The 16,887-nt window shown below is 43.9% G+C and overlaps 1 protein-coding gene across 1 annotated transcript in view; it reads left to right on the top strand.

Annotated features, from left to right (window-relative positions):
- Positions 1–16,887, top strand: part of LOC118381619 (focal adhesion kinase 1-like) — a 56,375-nt gene extending 39,488 nt beyond the window's left edge. Inside the window, exons 13-18 of the mRNA XM_052505397.1 lie at positions 770–832; positions 4,041–4,080; positions 9,580–9,683; positions 14,539–14,694; positions 15,692–15,772; positions 15,998–16,887. Of these exons, the coding sequence (XP_052361357.1) occupies positions 770–832; positions 4,041–4,080; positions 9,580–9,683; positions 14,539–14,694; positions 15,692–15,772; positions 15,998–16,216 (663 nt within the window). The 3' untranslated portion in view covers positions 16,217–16,887. The remainder of the gene's footprint in view (positions 1–769; positions 833–4,040; positions 4,081–9,579; positions 9,684–14,538; positions 14,695–15,691; positions 15,773–15,997) is intronic.

Genomic DNA, 16,887 nt, shown 5'->3' with positions numbered 1-16,887 from the left:
TACCGGGCAGAGCAGCAGCAGGAGTACATTTGCTGCACTGCGGGATTCTAAGCTGTGTACAACTGTTCCTTCTGTGTTGAAGTGCTAGAAAGATAAATCATTGAATTTGCCGACTACTGTAGATGTTAAAATATATTAGCATATTAACATACTAGAAAAAAATATGATCATACTAGAATTGATGCTCATCCAGAAATAACAGCGACAAGGGCACAGGGAAACCATTTAAAAGAACTGTAGGCGCGTTACAGCACATTAGATAAAGTCGCTCAGAAGATGTGGTTTTAGCTGCAATCTAATGTGGACTTTGCTTGTGGAAAACGGTATGAGCGATGTAAGGGTTTTACACATGCACAGTTGTTGGGTCTCGATCCTTCTGCAAGTTGGATGAGCAGCGCATTTACCTCAGCAACAGAAAGTCACGTCAAAGACTAGCTAGCTTACATTAGCTGAAACCCTATATTACAATACAACACACACACAAATAATAATGACCACTCCAAGGATCAAGTGGAGAATGTCTCTTGTTACCATTTTCTCCTGTGTTTACGTAGCAGTGATTTGTATTTGTCATGATATTGTATATTCATTTGGATTTGATCTGACTGATTTGAATATCAGTGCATCAGATGTCATACCGCTGTTATAGCAAGATAATGTCCATTATCACTGTGATATAGAGAAATAATGATTGTTTTCCACGTTGAAATCAGTCTGTTTGTTCGTTCGATCATTCATTTAACCTGCTGTGTCTCTCGGTCTCAACCAGAAGCCGGATTCAAGGATTTCCAGAGGCAGCATTGACCGGGACGACGGCATCCTCCACGGACCAGTAAGTCTCCTCTAGTTACCTGGTTTCCCTGGATGGAATAACAGTCAACGTTATCTCCTGTCCTCTTTACCTCTCTCACAAATATGCAAAATACCTTGGGCTTTCACTCAAAAGAAGTTAAAGACATTTTGTCTGGAGGGGGGGGGGGTTCCTGTCAATGTCTCTCTGTTGTCTGTTCTTGTTGTACCACTCCTAGCCTGGGGTTGTATATGAGTTATACAGTGAGTCAGTGAGTATTACAGTACGTCAGTCGTATAGTGGGAGAGAACACTCCCAGACAGCCTGTGTAGCAACTCTAGAGGCTCAAGTCAATCAAACCAGTATTTCTGTATTTACGCTGTAGTGCAGTATATTAGCAGGCATAAATGTTTTCCTTACTGAATGGTTTTGTGGTAAAATAGCAACAGGCCCCCTTGACAGATAGAAGCTATCAGTTTTTAAAACACGACTTTGGCTCAGAGAGCTTCAACATATAAATGCATAATAGATACAGTGCATTTGGAAAGTGTTCAGACCCCTTCTGTTTTTCCACATTTAGTTACGTTACAACCTTATTCCAACATGTATTAAATTGTCACGTTCGTCGTAACGAGGAGACCAAGGCGCAGCGTGATGAGAATACAGTCATCTTTATTAAAGGAAGAGCACTTAAACAAACTAAGAAAACAACAAAACAAACGTGAAGCTATAAACCCTGGTGTTGACACAGGCAACTAGACATAGACAATAACCCACCAAATACCCAAGGAATATGGCTACCTAAATATGGTCCCCAATCAGAGACAACGATAAACAGCTGCTTCTGATTGACAACCAATCTAGGCAACCATAGACATAAAAACACCTAGACTAGGAACAAGCCCATAAACATACAAAAACCCTAGACAGGACAAAAACACATATATCACCCTCGTCACACCCTGACTTAACCAAAATAATAAAGAAAACTAAGGTCAGGGCGTGACATACATAAATACAAATTCCCATCAATCTACACACAATACCCCATAATGACAAAGCATAACCAGGTTTTTTGAAGTTTTTTCAAATGTATTAAAAATAGAAAACTGAAATACCTTATTTACATAAGTATTCAGACCCTTAGCTAAGAAACTCAAAATTGCACTCAGGTGTGTCCTGTTTCCATTGATCATCCTTGGAGATGTTTCTACAACGTGATTGTTGTCCAGCTGTGGTAAATTCAATTGATTGGACATGATTTGGAAAGGCACACACCTGTCTATATACGGTCCCACAGTTGACAGTGCATGTCAGAGCAAAAGATACCTAAAGGACTCTCCGACCATGAGAAACAAGATTCTCTGGACTGATGAAACCAAGATTGAACTCTTTGGTCTGAATGCCAAATGTCATGTCTGGAGGAAACCTGGCATCATCCCTATGGTGAAACAGGGTGGTGGCTGCATCATGCTGTGGGGATGTTTTTCAGCGGCAGGGACTGGGAGATTAGTCAGGATCGAGGGAAAGATGAACGGAGAAAAGTACAGAGAGATCCTTGATGAAAACGTACTCCAGAGCACTCAGGACCTCAGCCTGGGTTGAAGGTTCACCTTCCAACAGGACAACAGCCAAGACAACTCAAGAGTGGCATTCTCTGATTGTCCTTGAGTTGCCCAGCCAGAGCCCAGACTTGAACCCGATGTAACATCTCTGGAGAAACCTGAAAATAGCTGTGCAGCAACGCTCCCCATCCAACCTGACAGAGCTTGAGAGGATCTGCAGAGAAGAATAAGAGAAACTCCCCAAACACAGATGTGCCAAGCTTCTAGTTTCATAACCAAGAAGAATTGAGGCGGTAATCACTGCCAATGGTGCTTCAACAAAGTACTGAGTAAAGGGTCTAAATGTGATAAAAACCTTGTTTTTCCAAAGTGTGTAAAAAGTCAAGGGGTCTGAATACTTTCTGAATGCACTGGACATGCTTACATCATAGGCATTCCATAAGCAAGTTGTATGTGTTTGTTTTAGCACTCTGGGGATTTACCTTCAACTGGAAAAAGGAATGTCAAGGGGTTAACAGATCCACACAGATCATCTTGGGACCATCAATTGTAAATATATATTGATAATTTAAAAAAACAGAATGGTTGAAGATTTAGCCTTTGCTCTTTGAATTCACGTTAGGATACCATCATGTTTACTGGGCTTAAAAGGAGAATAAAAGAACACTGACTGATATGAAGGAATATCCATCTGTTCTCATGTATATAATATAGAATGTAGAACTATCAGAATATAGAATGTAGAACTGTTTGAACATAGAATGTAGAACTATTAGAATATAGATTGTAGAACTGTTTGAACATAGAACGTAGAACTATTAGAACATACAACTATTAGAACATAGAATGTAGAACCGTTAGAACGTAGAACTATTAGGACATCGAATGTAGAACTATTAGGACATCGAATGTAGAACTATTAGGACATAGAATGTAGAACTATTAGAACATAGAATGTAGAACTATTAGAGCATAGAATGTAGAACTATTAGGACATAGAATGTAGAACCCTTTCATTTGTTCCCTGTCATTGCTCAGTATCATTACATTGAGCTGTATGGACAGCTGTGTTCTGAGCGGCATGGACCATTAGAAGGGTATAGCCCCAAACCAAACCCACTCTTAGTTTAAAACACCGCCCACATTAATGCAGCAGCTCTCATGCAATCCATTATATTTTACTGGGCAATTTGCAAAACCAAAATCTTGCTTCATGGCGCGATAACTGTCAGAATCTGTCTCCCTGATAATAATTATAGCCAGGCAGAGGATGAAGACAGGGACTGATGGATAGCCGTTCAGCATGTTGAGTTGATGCACTAAAATATTGAATACAACTCTCAATAACCTCTAGGCTATTCTGTAAACTTCAATCAGCAAGTGTTTTATTGACTTAAATGTAAACAGGGAATAGTGCATATGGTCTGTTCTACAGTTTGTTTTCAGGCTATCACAGTAAAGCAGAGATGTGTTTTTACTGTGGAACACCGTGGTGGTTGGCTGTGGTCCGGTTAGGTCTGTGTATCCAAGCAGCAGGAGTATTTTGAGTGTTGGTGGAGAGACCACAACAACACAGATGACACCAGAGAGACTGCTCACTGGGATGTTGTGGGAAAACACTGTTGGAAATGTGGAATGAATCCTGCTGGTTTATTTCAACTGCTTGTTTGTGTTTGTTTGTGCAGACAGGAAACCAGCACATATACCAACCCATAGGCAAACCAGGTAATGTCTCAGCCAATGTAATTACAAGTTTACCTTACACTTATTGTTTTCACTGTTCCCCTGGTTCTAACTCTGACGAGCTCTGACTAGCTCTAACTCTGACTGGCTCTAACTCTGACTGGCTCTAACTCTGACTGGCTCTAACTCTGACTGGCTCTAACTCTGACTGGCTCTAACTCTGACTGGCTCTAACTCTGACTGGCTCTAACTCTGACTGGCTCTAACTCTGACTGGCTCTAACTCTGACTGGCTCTAACTCTGACTGGCTCTAACTCTGACTGGCTCTAACTCTGACTGGCTCTAACTCTGACTGGCTCTAACTCTGACTGGCTCTAACTCTGACTGGCTCTAACTCTGACTGGCTCTAACTCTGACTGGCTCTAACTCTGACTGGCTCTAACTCTGACTGACTAGCTCTAACTCTGACTGGCTCTAACTCTGACTGGCTCTAACTCTGACTGGCTCTAACTCTGACTGGCTCTAACTCTGACTGGCTCTAACTCTGACTGGCTCTAACTCTGACTGGCTCTAACTCTGACTGGCTCTAACTCTGACTGGCTCTAACTCTGACTGGCTCTAACTCTGACTGGCTCTAACTCTGACTGGCTCTAACTCTGACTGGCTCTAACTCTGACTGGCTCTAACGCTGACTGGCTCTAACTCTGACTGGCTCTAACTCTGACTGGCTCTAACTCTGACTGGCTCTAACTCTGACTGGCTCTAACTCTGACTGGCTCTAACTCTGACTGGCTCTAACTCTGACTGGCTCTAACGCTGACTGGCTCTAACTCTGACTGGCTCTAACTCTGACTGGCTCTAACTCTGACTGGCTCTAACTCTGACTGGCTCTAACTCTGACTAGCTCTAACTCTGACTGGCTCTAACTCTGACTGGCTCTAACTCTGACTAGCTCTAACTCTGACTGGCTCTAACTCTGACTGGCTCTAACTCTGACTGGCTCTAACTCTGACTAGCTCTAACTCTGACTAGCTCTAACTCTGACTGGCTCTAACTCTGACTGGCTCTAACTCTGACTGGCTCTAACTCTGACTGGCTCTAACTCTGACTGGCTCTGACTAGCTCTAACTCTGACTGGCTCTAACTCTGACTGGCTCTAACTCTGACTGGCTCTAACTCTGACTGGCTCTAACTAACTCTGACTGGCTCTAACTCTGACTGGCTCTCTGACTGGCTCTGACTAGCTCTAACTCTGACGGGCTCTGACTGGCTCTAACTCTGACTGGCTCTAACTCTGACTGGCTCTAACTCTGACTGGCTCTAACTCTGACTGGCTCTAACTCTGACTGGCTCTAACTCTGACTGGCTCTGACTGGCTCTAACTCTGACTGGCTCTAACTCTGACTGGCTCTGACTAGCTCTAACTCTGACTGGCTCTGACTGGCTCTAACTCTGACTGGCTCTGACTGGCTCTAACTCTGACTGGCTCTGACTGGCTCTGGCTCTGACTGGCTCTAACTCTGACTGGCTCTAACTCTGACTGGCTCTAACTGACTGGCTCTGACTGGCTCTGACTCTGACTGGCTCTAACTCTGACTGGCTCTAACTCTGACTGGCTCTGACTGGCTCTAACTCTGACTGGCTCTGACTCTGACTGGCTCTAACTCTGACTAGCTCTAACTCTGACGAGCTCTGACTAGCTCTAACTCTGACTGGCTCTAACTCTGACAAGCTCTGACTAGCTCTAACTCTGACTGGCTCTAACTCTGACTAGCTCTAACTCTGACTGGCTCTAACTCTGACTGGCTCTAACTCTGACTGGCTCTGACTCTGACTGGCTCTGACTGGCTCTAACTCTGACTAGCTCTAACTCTGACTGGCTCTGACTGGCTCTAACTCTGACTGGCTCTAACTCTGACTCTGACTGGCTCTAACTCTGACTGGCTCTAACTCTCACTAGCTCTAACTCTGACTGGCTCTGACTGGCTCTAACTCTGACTGGCTCTAACTCTGACTGGCTCTGACTCTGACTGGCTCTAACTCTGACTGGCTCTAACTCTGACTGGCTCTAACTCTGACTAGCTCTAACTCTGACTGGCTCTGACTGGCTCTAACTCTGACTGGCTCTGACTCTGACTGGCTCTAACTCTGACTAGCTCTAACTCTGACTGGCTCTAACTCTGACTGGCTCTAACTCTGACTGGCTCTAACTCTGACTGGCTCTAACTCTGACTGGCTCTAACTCTGACTGGCTCTGACTAGCTCTAACTCTGACTGGCTCTGACTGGCTCTAACTCTGACTGGCTCTAACTCTGACTGGCTCTGACTAGCTCTAACTCTGACTGGCTCTGACTGGACTCTCTAACTCTGACTGGCTCTACTCTGACTGGCTCTGACTGGCTCTACACTCTGACTGGCTCTGACTGGCTCTGACTGGCTCTCTCTGACTGGCTCTAACTGACTGGCTCTGACTGGCTCTGACTCTGACTGGCTCTAACTCTGACTGGCTCTAACTCTGACTGGCTCTAACTCTGACTGGCTCTGACTCTGACTGGCTCTAACTCTGACTGGCTCTAACTCTGACTAGCTCTAACTCTGACTGGCTGACTGGCTCTAACTCTGACTGGCTCTAACTCTGACTGGCTCTAACTCTGACTGGCTCTAACTCTGACTGGCTCTGACTGGCTCTAACTCTGACGAGCTCTGACACCGACTGGCTCTAACTCCGACCGACTCTGACACCGACTCTGACACTGACTGGCTCTGACTCTGACTGGCTCTGACTCTGACTGGCTCTGACTCTGACTGGCTCTGACTCTGACTGGCTCTAACTCTGACTGGCTCTAACTCTGACTGGCTCTAACTCTGACTAGCTCTGACACCGACTCTGACACTGACTGGCTCTGACTCTGACTGGCTCTGACTCCGACCGACTCTGACACCGACTCTGACACTGACTGGCTCTGACTCTGACTCTGACTCTGACACCGACTCTGACACTGACTGGCTCTGACTCTGACTGGCTCTGACTCTGACTGGCTCTAACTCTGACTGGCTCTAACTGTGACTAGCTCTGACACCGACTCTGACACTGACTGGCTCTGACTCTGACTGGCTCTGACTCCGACTCTGACACTGACTGGCTCTGACTCTGACTGGCTCTGACTCCGACCGACTCTGACACCGACTCTGACACTGACTGGCTCTGACTCTGACTCTGACACCGACTCTGACACTGACTGGCTCTGACTCTGACTGGCTCTGACTCTGACTGGCTCTAACTCTGACTGGCTCTAACTGTGACTAGCTCTGACACCGACTCTGACACTGACTGGCTCTGACTCTGACTGGCTCTGACTCCGACCGACTCTGACGCTGACTCTGACACTGACTGGCTCTAACTCTGACTAGCTCTAACTCTGACTCTGACTGACTCTAACTCTGACTGACTCTAACTCTGACTGGCTCTAACTCTGACTGATTCAGACTCTGACTGATTCAGACTCTAACTCTTGACTCCCTCAACTGTTCTAGCACATTCCTCAACCATTTTAACTGCTAAACTATGTTGACAGGCTGACAATTTGGCTATTTCTGCTAGGCCTGTGTTAGTTTCTGTTGCCATAATAGTAGATATTTGATAGGAATATCGTTGAATCTGTGAGAGTTTGATAAGAAATGCTACAATTCCTGTGCATCTTCCACATAGTCATGCGTTGGTTTTATTCCTTATGTAACTGATGATGGTCCTTCTCCTCCACAGAACATGCATATTGTACTATATGTTGTAGTTTAGGTATCTGTTGATTCTTTTGTACTCCAGTATCTGATGGGTCCTTTGCCTCCACATAACATGCATATATTGTACTATATGTTGTAGTTTAGGTATCTGTTGATTATTTTGTACTCCAGTATCTGATGGGTCCTTCTCCTCCACAGAACATGCATATATTGTACTATATGTTGTAGTTTAGGTATCTGTTGATTCTTTTGTACTCCAGTATCTGATGGGTCCTTCTCCTCCACAGAACATGCATATATTGTACTATATGTTGTAGTTTAGGTATCTGTTGATTCTTTTGTACTCCAGTATCTGATGGGTCCTTTGCCTCCACATAACATGCATATATTGTACTATATGTTGTAGTTTAGGTATCTGTTGATTCTTTTGTACTCCAGTATCTGATGGGTCCTTTGCCTCCACAGAACATGCATATATTGTACTATATGTTGTAGTTTAGGTATCTGTTGATTCTTTTGTACTCCAGTATCTGATGGGTCCTTTGCCTCCACATAACATGCATATATTGTACTATATGTTGTAGTTTAGGTATCTGTTGATTCTTTTGTACTCCAGTATCTGATGGGTCCTTTGCCTCCACATAACATGCATATATTGTACTATATGTTGTAGTTTAGGTATCTGTTGATTCTTTTGTACTCCAGTATCTGATGGGTCCTTTGCCTCCACAGAACATGCATATATTGTACTATATGTTGTAGTTTAGGTATCTGTTGATTCTTTTGTACTCCAGTATCTGATGGGTCCTTTGCCTCCACAGAACATGCATATATTGTACTATATGTTGTAGTTTAGGTATCTGTTGATTCTTTTGTACTCCAGTATCTGATGGGTCCTTCTCCTCCACAGAACATGCATATATTGTACTATATGTTGTAGTTTAGGTATCTGTTGATTCTTTTGTACTCCAGTATCTGATGGGTCCTTCTCCTCCACATAACATGCATATATTGTACTATATGTTGTAGTTTAGGTATCTGTTGATTCTTTTGTACTCCAGTATCTGATGGGTCCTTTGCCTCCACATAACATGCATATATTGTACTATATGTTGTAGTTTAGGTATCTGTTGATTCTTTTGTACTCCAGTATCTGATGGGTCCTTTGCCTCCACAGAACATGCATATATTGTACTATATGTTGTAGTTTAGGTATCTGTTGATTCTTTTGTACTCCAGTATCTGATGGGTCCTTTGCCTCCACATAACATGCATATATTGTACTATATGTTGTAGTTTAGGTATCTGTTGATTATTTTGTACTCCAGTATCTGATGGGTCCTTTGCCTCCACATAACATGCATATATTGTACTATATGTTGTAGTTTAGGTATCTGTTGATTCTTTTGTACTCCAGTATCTGATGGGTCCTTTGCCTCCACAGAACATGCATATATTGTACTATATGTTGTAGTTTAGGTATCTGTTGATTCTTTTGTACTCCAGTATCTGATGGGTCCTTTGCCTCCACAGAACATGCATATATTGTACTATATGTTGTAGTTTAGGTATCTGTTGATTCTTTTGTACTCCAGTATCTGATGGGTCCTTTGCCTCCACAGAACATGCATATATTGTACTATATGTTGTAGTTTAGGTATCTGTTGATTCTTTTGTACTCCAGTATCTGATGGGTCCTTCGCCTCCACAGAACATGCATATATTGTACTATATGTTGTAGTTTAGGTATCTGTTGATTCTTTTGTACTCCAGTATCTGATGGGTCCTTCGCCTCCACAGAACATGCAGCTCCACCAAAGAAACCCCCCCGTCCTGGAGCCCCCAGTCACCTGGGTAGTCTGGCCAGCCTGAATCCCGTGGACAGCTACAATGAGGGAGTGAAGGTAAGCTGATGCTCACATGTTTATTCTACCAATCAAACTTTACACGCCTTCCACAACAATCCAGTGATTTGGCTTTATCGCTCAATTTAAGCCCACAGATTTACATGTCTCAAAGTTGTTTCAATTTATTTGTAGTTTTTGTGTTGGTATTCTACTTTTGCATGTGCTCTCCAAAACTAAGTGTTCATCTGTCATTTTAAAGCTAGAATCCTTGATTGAAATGACAACGAAGTGGTTCACCCCACCTCTGTTTTGGTAAAAGCTGAGGGATGGACCTGGAGAAATGTAACCACGTTCAAATCCATAGACAGAGCTGTGGATGCAAGGACTGACCGTCCATGATATCAACATGATAGTTGTAACCATGTTTTGAGGCTAGACAGTGTTTGTTTACATTTACTTTGTTTACAAACATCAGAGTAAAACAAGTTTGTATGTTGGGTTCTGCTGAGGTACGACAGTTGAACTAAGCTCCTGAGGCATTTACAAGTTATATTCTTCAAATATCAATGGGTATATACACTGAGTGGACAAAACATTAAGGACACCTTCCTAATATTGAGTTGCACCCCCCTCCCTTTTGCCCTCAGAACAGCCTCAATTTGTAGGGTCATGGACTCTACAAGGTGTGGAAAGCGTTCCACAGGGATGCTGGCCCATGTTGACTCCAATGCTTCCACAGGGATGCTGACCCATGTTGACTCCAATGCTTCCACAGGGATGCTGGCCCATGTTAACTCCAATGCTTCCCACAGTTGTCAAGTTGGCTGGATGTCCTTTGTGTGGTGAACTATTCTTGATACACAGGGGAAACTGTTGAGTGTGAAAAACCCAGCAGTGATGCAGTTCTTGACACAAACCGGTGCACCTGGCACCTACTACCAAACCCATGTCTCAATTGTCTCAAGTCTTAAAAATCCTTCTTTAACCCGTCTCCTCCCCTTCATCTACACTGATGAAGTGGATTTAACAAGTGACATCAATAAGGGATCATCGTTTTTCACCTGGTCAGTCTGTCATGGAAAGAGCAGGTGTCCTTAATGTTTTGTACATTCAGTGTTTAATTCATTTATACGTGCAAGAATGGATGTTGCAATTAAGGATTCTATCTTTAAACTGAGAAGTTCATGACTATGCTTCTAAAACATGACTAACTGTCCCTATTTCTGTTAGAACATTCCTACATGACTTTACCATGTTGGCCAGATCACAAAGACTACCACTGTATTTCAACTACACAGACTTCCCCTTTTCTATGACACCCAAAACACCGGAGATGTCACTATTTTCCTCCAGTGATGGTTACTATGGCAACAGTCCGCTTGAGTTTCTCTGTGTCAGCATAGAACATCCAGGAGCGTTACCTTCCCTAAGTTATCCAAACTGTTAGCTCTGTTCTGCTACCACTGCCTTGGTGTCATTAGGATGCGTCACAAATGGCACTCTATTCCCTATATAGTGCACTACAGTACTTTTGACCAGAGTCCTATGGGCCCTGGTCAAAAGCAGTGCACTAAATAGGGGGCCTTTTGGGGTGCACCCTAAGCCTCAGCTAAAGCAGTCCCAGCTGTAGTTCACCCCCTCTCTCCTCCTTCCCCAAACACGCTCATAAATACCACACGATCGACCAGGCAGTCAGGCCTACAATGCACCCTGGGAAGGAACACACTCTTTCCATTACACTGCCTTCTTACCATCAGCGTGGAAAATGATTTAACAAGAGAAATAGTCTAGCTAATGTGGTTCCTTGTTCCTGAGAAAGAAGCCAACATGTAAACACTGACATGGACATTATCAGCCCATCATGACTGGAACTGAGATGGTCAGACTGGGCTATGATATGATGCATCACAAATGGCTTCCTATTCCCTATATAGTACACTGCTTTTGACCAGAGACCCATAGGCCCTAGTGGTAAAACGTTTTGCACTATATAGGAAATCGGATGTCATTTGTGACCCTATACTACTATGTACTACCATGGCAACCTGTACTACCATGGCAACCTGTTCCCTGTTCTGATGAGGGAATTAGTGGGATTCATGCAAAAGATAAACACGTGTCAAATAAAACACAAAGACTACATTTACACAGGCAGCACAATTCTGATATTTTGCCAGTAATTGGTCTTTTGACCAATCAGATCAGATCCTTTGCCAATAATTAGCTACATTTTCAGAATTGGGCTGCCTGTATAAACACAGACAAAGTTTCATGACCACAACATTTGAGTCACCACCTCTGTAGATATTTCAGTATTTACTCAACCAACCTCTCCAAAACCTTGTTTATGTGGATGAAACGTTGCTCTCTGGTGTTGTTGCATGTATTGGTAATGCTTGTTGCATTAATATCTTCTCCCTCTTCTGTCCCTCTTGCCTCTGCCTTACTGTTGTTGAACTTAGCCCTGGCGGGTAAGAGAACACTGTGAATGTGTGTGTGTACGTTCATACACTGTGTGTGTGTGTGTGTGTGTGTGTGTGTGTGTGTGTGTGTGTGTGTGTGTGTGTGTGTGTGTGTGTGTGTGTGTGTGTGTGTGTGTGTGTGTGTACACTGTGTGTGTGTGTGTGTGTGTGTGTGTGTGTGTGTGTGTGTGTGTACGTTCATACACTGTGTGTGTGTGTGTGTGTGTGTGTGTGTGTGTGTGTGTGTGTGTGTGTGTGTGTGTGTGTGTGTGTGTGTGTGTGTGTGTGTGTGTGTGTGTGTGTGTGTGTGTGTGTGTGTGTGTGTGTGTGTGTGTGTGTGTGTGTGTACGTTCATACACTGTGTGTGTGTGTGTGTGTGTGTGTGTGTGTGTGTGTGTGTGTGTGTGTGTGTTCATACACTGTGTGTGTGTGTGTGTGTGTGTGTGTGTGTGTGTGTGTGTGTGTGTGTGTGTGTGTGTGTGTGTGTGTGTGTGTGTGTGTGTGTGTGTGTGTGTGTGTGTGTGTGTGTGTGTGTGTGTGTGTGTGTGTGTGTGTGTGTGTGTGTGTGTGTGTGTGTGTGTGTGTACGTCATACACTGTGTGTGTGTGTGTGTGTGTGTGTGTGTGTGTGTGTGTGTGTGTGTGTGTGTGTGTGTGTGTGTGTGTGTGTGTGTGTGTGTGTGTGTGTGTGTGTGTGTGTTGTGTGTGTGTGTGTGTGTGTGTGTGTGTGTGTGTGTGTGTGTGTGTGTGTGTGTGTGTGTGTGTGTGTTGTGTGTGTCTTTAGACCTAACTTCTCATAGAGTTGTCAATCAGTTGTAATTTGATGCTGAAAAGCAGGCTATGGTTGGGTTGTGTAGTGGGGTGGGACAATGGAGTCCATCTGTATCTCTAGTAACAGTCAACTTCTAATGCATCATCTGATCTGGTGCGCTTTACAAATGGCACCCCATTCCCTATATAGTGTACTACTTTAGACCAGAGGGCCCTGGTCAGAAGTATAGTATATAAGAAATAGGGTGCCATTTGGGACTCAGGGTTCATTCACCTGTTGTCTGTTCACTGAACCACTTTAGCCTTCTCATCCTAATGCATTTCTTCCATTCACCGTACTGAGACAACACCTCTTTACCATCGATTAAGTGGGTCTTATAGTGGGCCATGTAGTGGTCTTATAGTGGGCCATGTAGAGGTCTTATAGTGGGCCATGTAGAGGTCTTATAGTGGGCCATGTAGTGGTCTTATAGTGGGCCATGTAGAGGTCTTATAGTGGGCCATGTAGTGGTCTTATAGTGGGCCATGTAGTGGTCTTATAGTGGGCCATGTAGTGGTCTTATAGTGGGCCATGTAGAGGTCTTATAGTGGGCCATGTAGTGGTCTTATAGTGGGCCATGTAGCGGTCTTATAGTGGGCCATGTAACGGTCTTATAGTGGGCCATGTAGTGGTCTTATAGTGGGCCATGTAGAGGTCTTATAGTGGGCCATGTAGTGGTCTTATAGTGGGCCATGTAGTGGTCTTATAGTGGGCCATGTAGTGGTCTTATAGTGGGCCATGTAGTGGTCTTATAGTGGGCTATGTAGTGGTCTTATAGTTGGCCATGTAGCGGCCTTTTAGCGGGCCATGTAGAGGTCTTATAGTGGGCCATGTAGTGGTCTTATAGTGGGCCATGTAGTGGTCTTATAGTGGGCCCATGGTCTTATAGTTGGTCTTATAGTGGGCCATGTAGTCTTATAGTGGGCCATGTAGCGGTCTTATAGTGGGCCATGTAGCGGTCTTATAGTGGGCCATGTAGCGGTCTTATAGTGGGCCATGTAGTGGTCTTATAGTGGGCCATGTAGCGGTCTTATAGTGGGCCATGTAGCGGTCTTATAGTGGGCCATGTAGCGGTCTTATAGTGGGCCATGTAGCGGTCTTATAGTGGGCCATGTAGCGGTCTTATAGTGGGCCATGTAGCGGTCTTATAGTGGGCCATGTAGTGCTTGTGTATGTTCAGATCTGTGTTTGTGTGGACATAATAATGTGTTTGTCTACGACATTGTTTCAAACAACCCTCTGAATCCTAAATATAACACATTGACTTCTTCCTAAATGGGATCTGTGTACTTTTGACACTTTTGACATGATTTAGGAATAATGCTGAATTGCAAATAACTCCATTATAGAAAGTATTGTTTATTCCAGATGCTGACATCTTCCTAACATAACCTCTAACCCTCTCTAGACCCAATGTACAATTTCAAGGACTTGATTTAGCCCAAACATTTCAAATTCCTTGGGTGTTTTGTCATTGTGATTTACTACCATGAATGAATGTGGTGTTGACTGACTGGTGATATATACTGCCATCTATTGGTGAGAGTTAAGAAATGCAAGGTTGAACATTATATGAATCATCTGACCCGCTCTGTTATTTCTCCATCTCTGCTCACAGTGTATTTTTCTCCTTCATTCAGCTCCAGCCTCAGGAGATCAGCCCACCCCCCACTGCCAACCTGGACCGCTCTAATGACAAGGTCTATGAGAATGTCACAGGACTGGTGAAGGCTGTCATAGAGATGTCCAGTAAAATTCAGCCTGCGCCTCCCGAGGAATACGTGCCAATGGTCAAGGTAGGAGAGACACAGTGTTCATCGTTTCGTTCTTTTTGGAAATGTTTTATCCATTTGACATTTAGCAGACTCTCTTATCCAGAGAGACTTACAGTAGTGAGTCATTTAGCAGACTCTCTTATCCAGAGAGACTTACAGTAGTGAGTCATTTAGCAGACTCTCTTATCCAGAGAGACTTACAGTAGTGAGTCATTTAGCAGACGCTCTTATCCAGAGAGACTTACAGTAGTGAGTCATTTAGCAGACTCTCTTATCCAGAGAGACTTACAGTAGTGAGTCATTTAGCAGACTCATTTACAGTAGTGAGTCATTTAGACTCTCTTATCCAGAGAGACTTACAGTAGTGAGTCATTTAGCAGACTCTCTTATCCAGAGAGACTTACAGTAGTGAGTCATTTAGCAGACTCTTTATCCAGAGAGACTTACAGTAGTGAGTCATTTAGCAGATCCAGAGAGACTTACAGTAGTGAGTCATTTAGCAGACTCCTTATCCAGAGACTTACAGTAGTGAGTCATTTAGCAGACTCTCTTATCCAGAGACTTACAGTAGTGAGTCATTTAGCAGACTCTCTTATCCAGAGACTTACAGTAGTGAGTCATTTAGCAGACTCTCTTATCCAGAGACTTACAGTAGTGAGTCATTTAGCAGACTCTCTTATCCAGAGAGACTTACAGTAGTGAGTCATTTAGCAGACTCTCTTATCCAGAGAGACTTACAGTAGTGAGTCATTTAGCAGACTCTCTTATCCAGAGAGACTTACAGTAGTGAGTCATTTAGCAGACTCTCTTATCCAGAGAGACTTACAGTCGTGAGTCATTTAGCAGACTCTCTTATTCAGAGAGACGTACAGTAGTGAGTGCAAACATTTTCATACTGGTCCCCAGTGGGAATCGAACCCACAACATTGGCGTTGCAAGTGCCATGCTCTACCAGCTAAGCTACACGGGAAAGAACAGATTTCTAGGATTGGTTCATATGAGTATATTTTTGTTTCAGGATGTGGGTCTGGCACTGAGAACACTCCTGGCCACAGTGGATGAAACAATCACGTTACTTCCAGCTAGCACACACAGAGAGGTACGTTAACCAGGCATGGGCCTCTTCTGATCCAGCACTATGTTAGTCCCGTCTGCCCCCTCTTATACAGGACATTTTGTTTTAATTAGTTATATAATACTGGAATATGTGCACCCTGTTCATTCGCTGAACCTATTTTTATTTTATCTCTCAATATATTATAATAATAATAATAATAATATATGGAACATTTCTGTTTTAATAAAGTATTATCTTATCTTAAAGGTGGAGATGGCCCAGAAGCTGTTGAACTCTGACCTGGCGGAGCTGATCAACAAGATGAAGCTGGCCCAGCAGTACGTCATGACCAGCCTGCAGCAGGACTACAAGAAACAGATGCTGACGGCCGCCCACGCCCTGGCCGTAGACGCCAAGAACCTTCTAGACGTCATCGACCAGAGCCGGCTCAGGATGTTGGGCCAGGCCCGGCCGCCACCTCACTAGCGCTGTGGGAGGAGGGTGTGGAGTGTGGGATGAACTGAGTCAACACAAAGCTTCTGTCTGAATGACTGTCTGGACAGATGGAAGCCATGTGAAGGCAGCCTTGGGTTTGTTCACCTGTTCTGTCATGTCTAATCAGTGATTACTTCAAGGAACGGAGGAATGAGGAAGATTTCACTGTGAAGGAATTTGAACGGGATACTGCTTCTACAGGACCATCATATGGACTGGACTCCATGTGCATCACCAGGCAGACTAGCGACCACCTCTGACCCTCACTCCCCAACACACCACTCCTTTTTATAGACTTGGAATCTTTGAAGAGTTGTTTTATTTTATGCTGCACCGATTGTGTCGGCTGACTAACTGAATTCCTACAGTCCCAGATTTCATCTGAAGAAGAATCAGGAGGCACACTTCAGAAACTGCTCCCCCCAGAGGACATATGGAGGATGATGTGGACAACACAACTGAACTGGAACCTCTCTGCTTTAGTAGACAGAACACTGAGCTCCTCACACTACGTCTAACATGTCTGCTTCATTGTTAACACTTGTCACAAGCTCAATAGTGATTCATGGAGGATCACAAACACTGGGATATATTTTGTCTTGGCTCAGTCGGCCATCTTGTCAAATAGGAGAAAATAAAGGATGAAATAAAATGATGACAAA

This window comes from Oncorhynchus keta, unplaced genomic scaffold (genome assembly GCF_023373465.1).
Source record: "Oncorhynchus keta strain PuntledgeMale-10-30-2019 unplaced genomic scaffold, Oket_V2 Un_contig_23566_pilon_pilon, whole genome shotgun sequence".
In the NCBI taxonomy this organism is placed as follows: Eukaryota; Metazoa; Chordata; class Actinopteri; order Salmoniformes; family Salmonidae; genus Oncorhynchus; species Oncorhynchus keta.
This window is presented reverse-complemented; position numbering and strand designations above follow the sequence as displayed.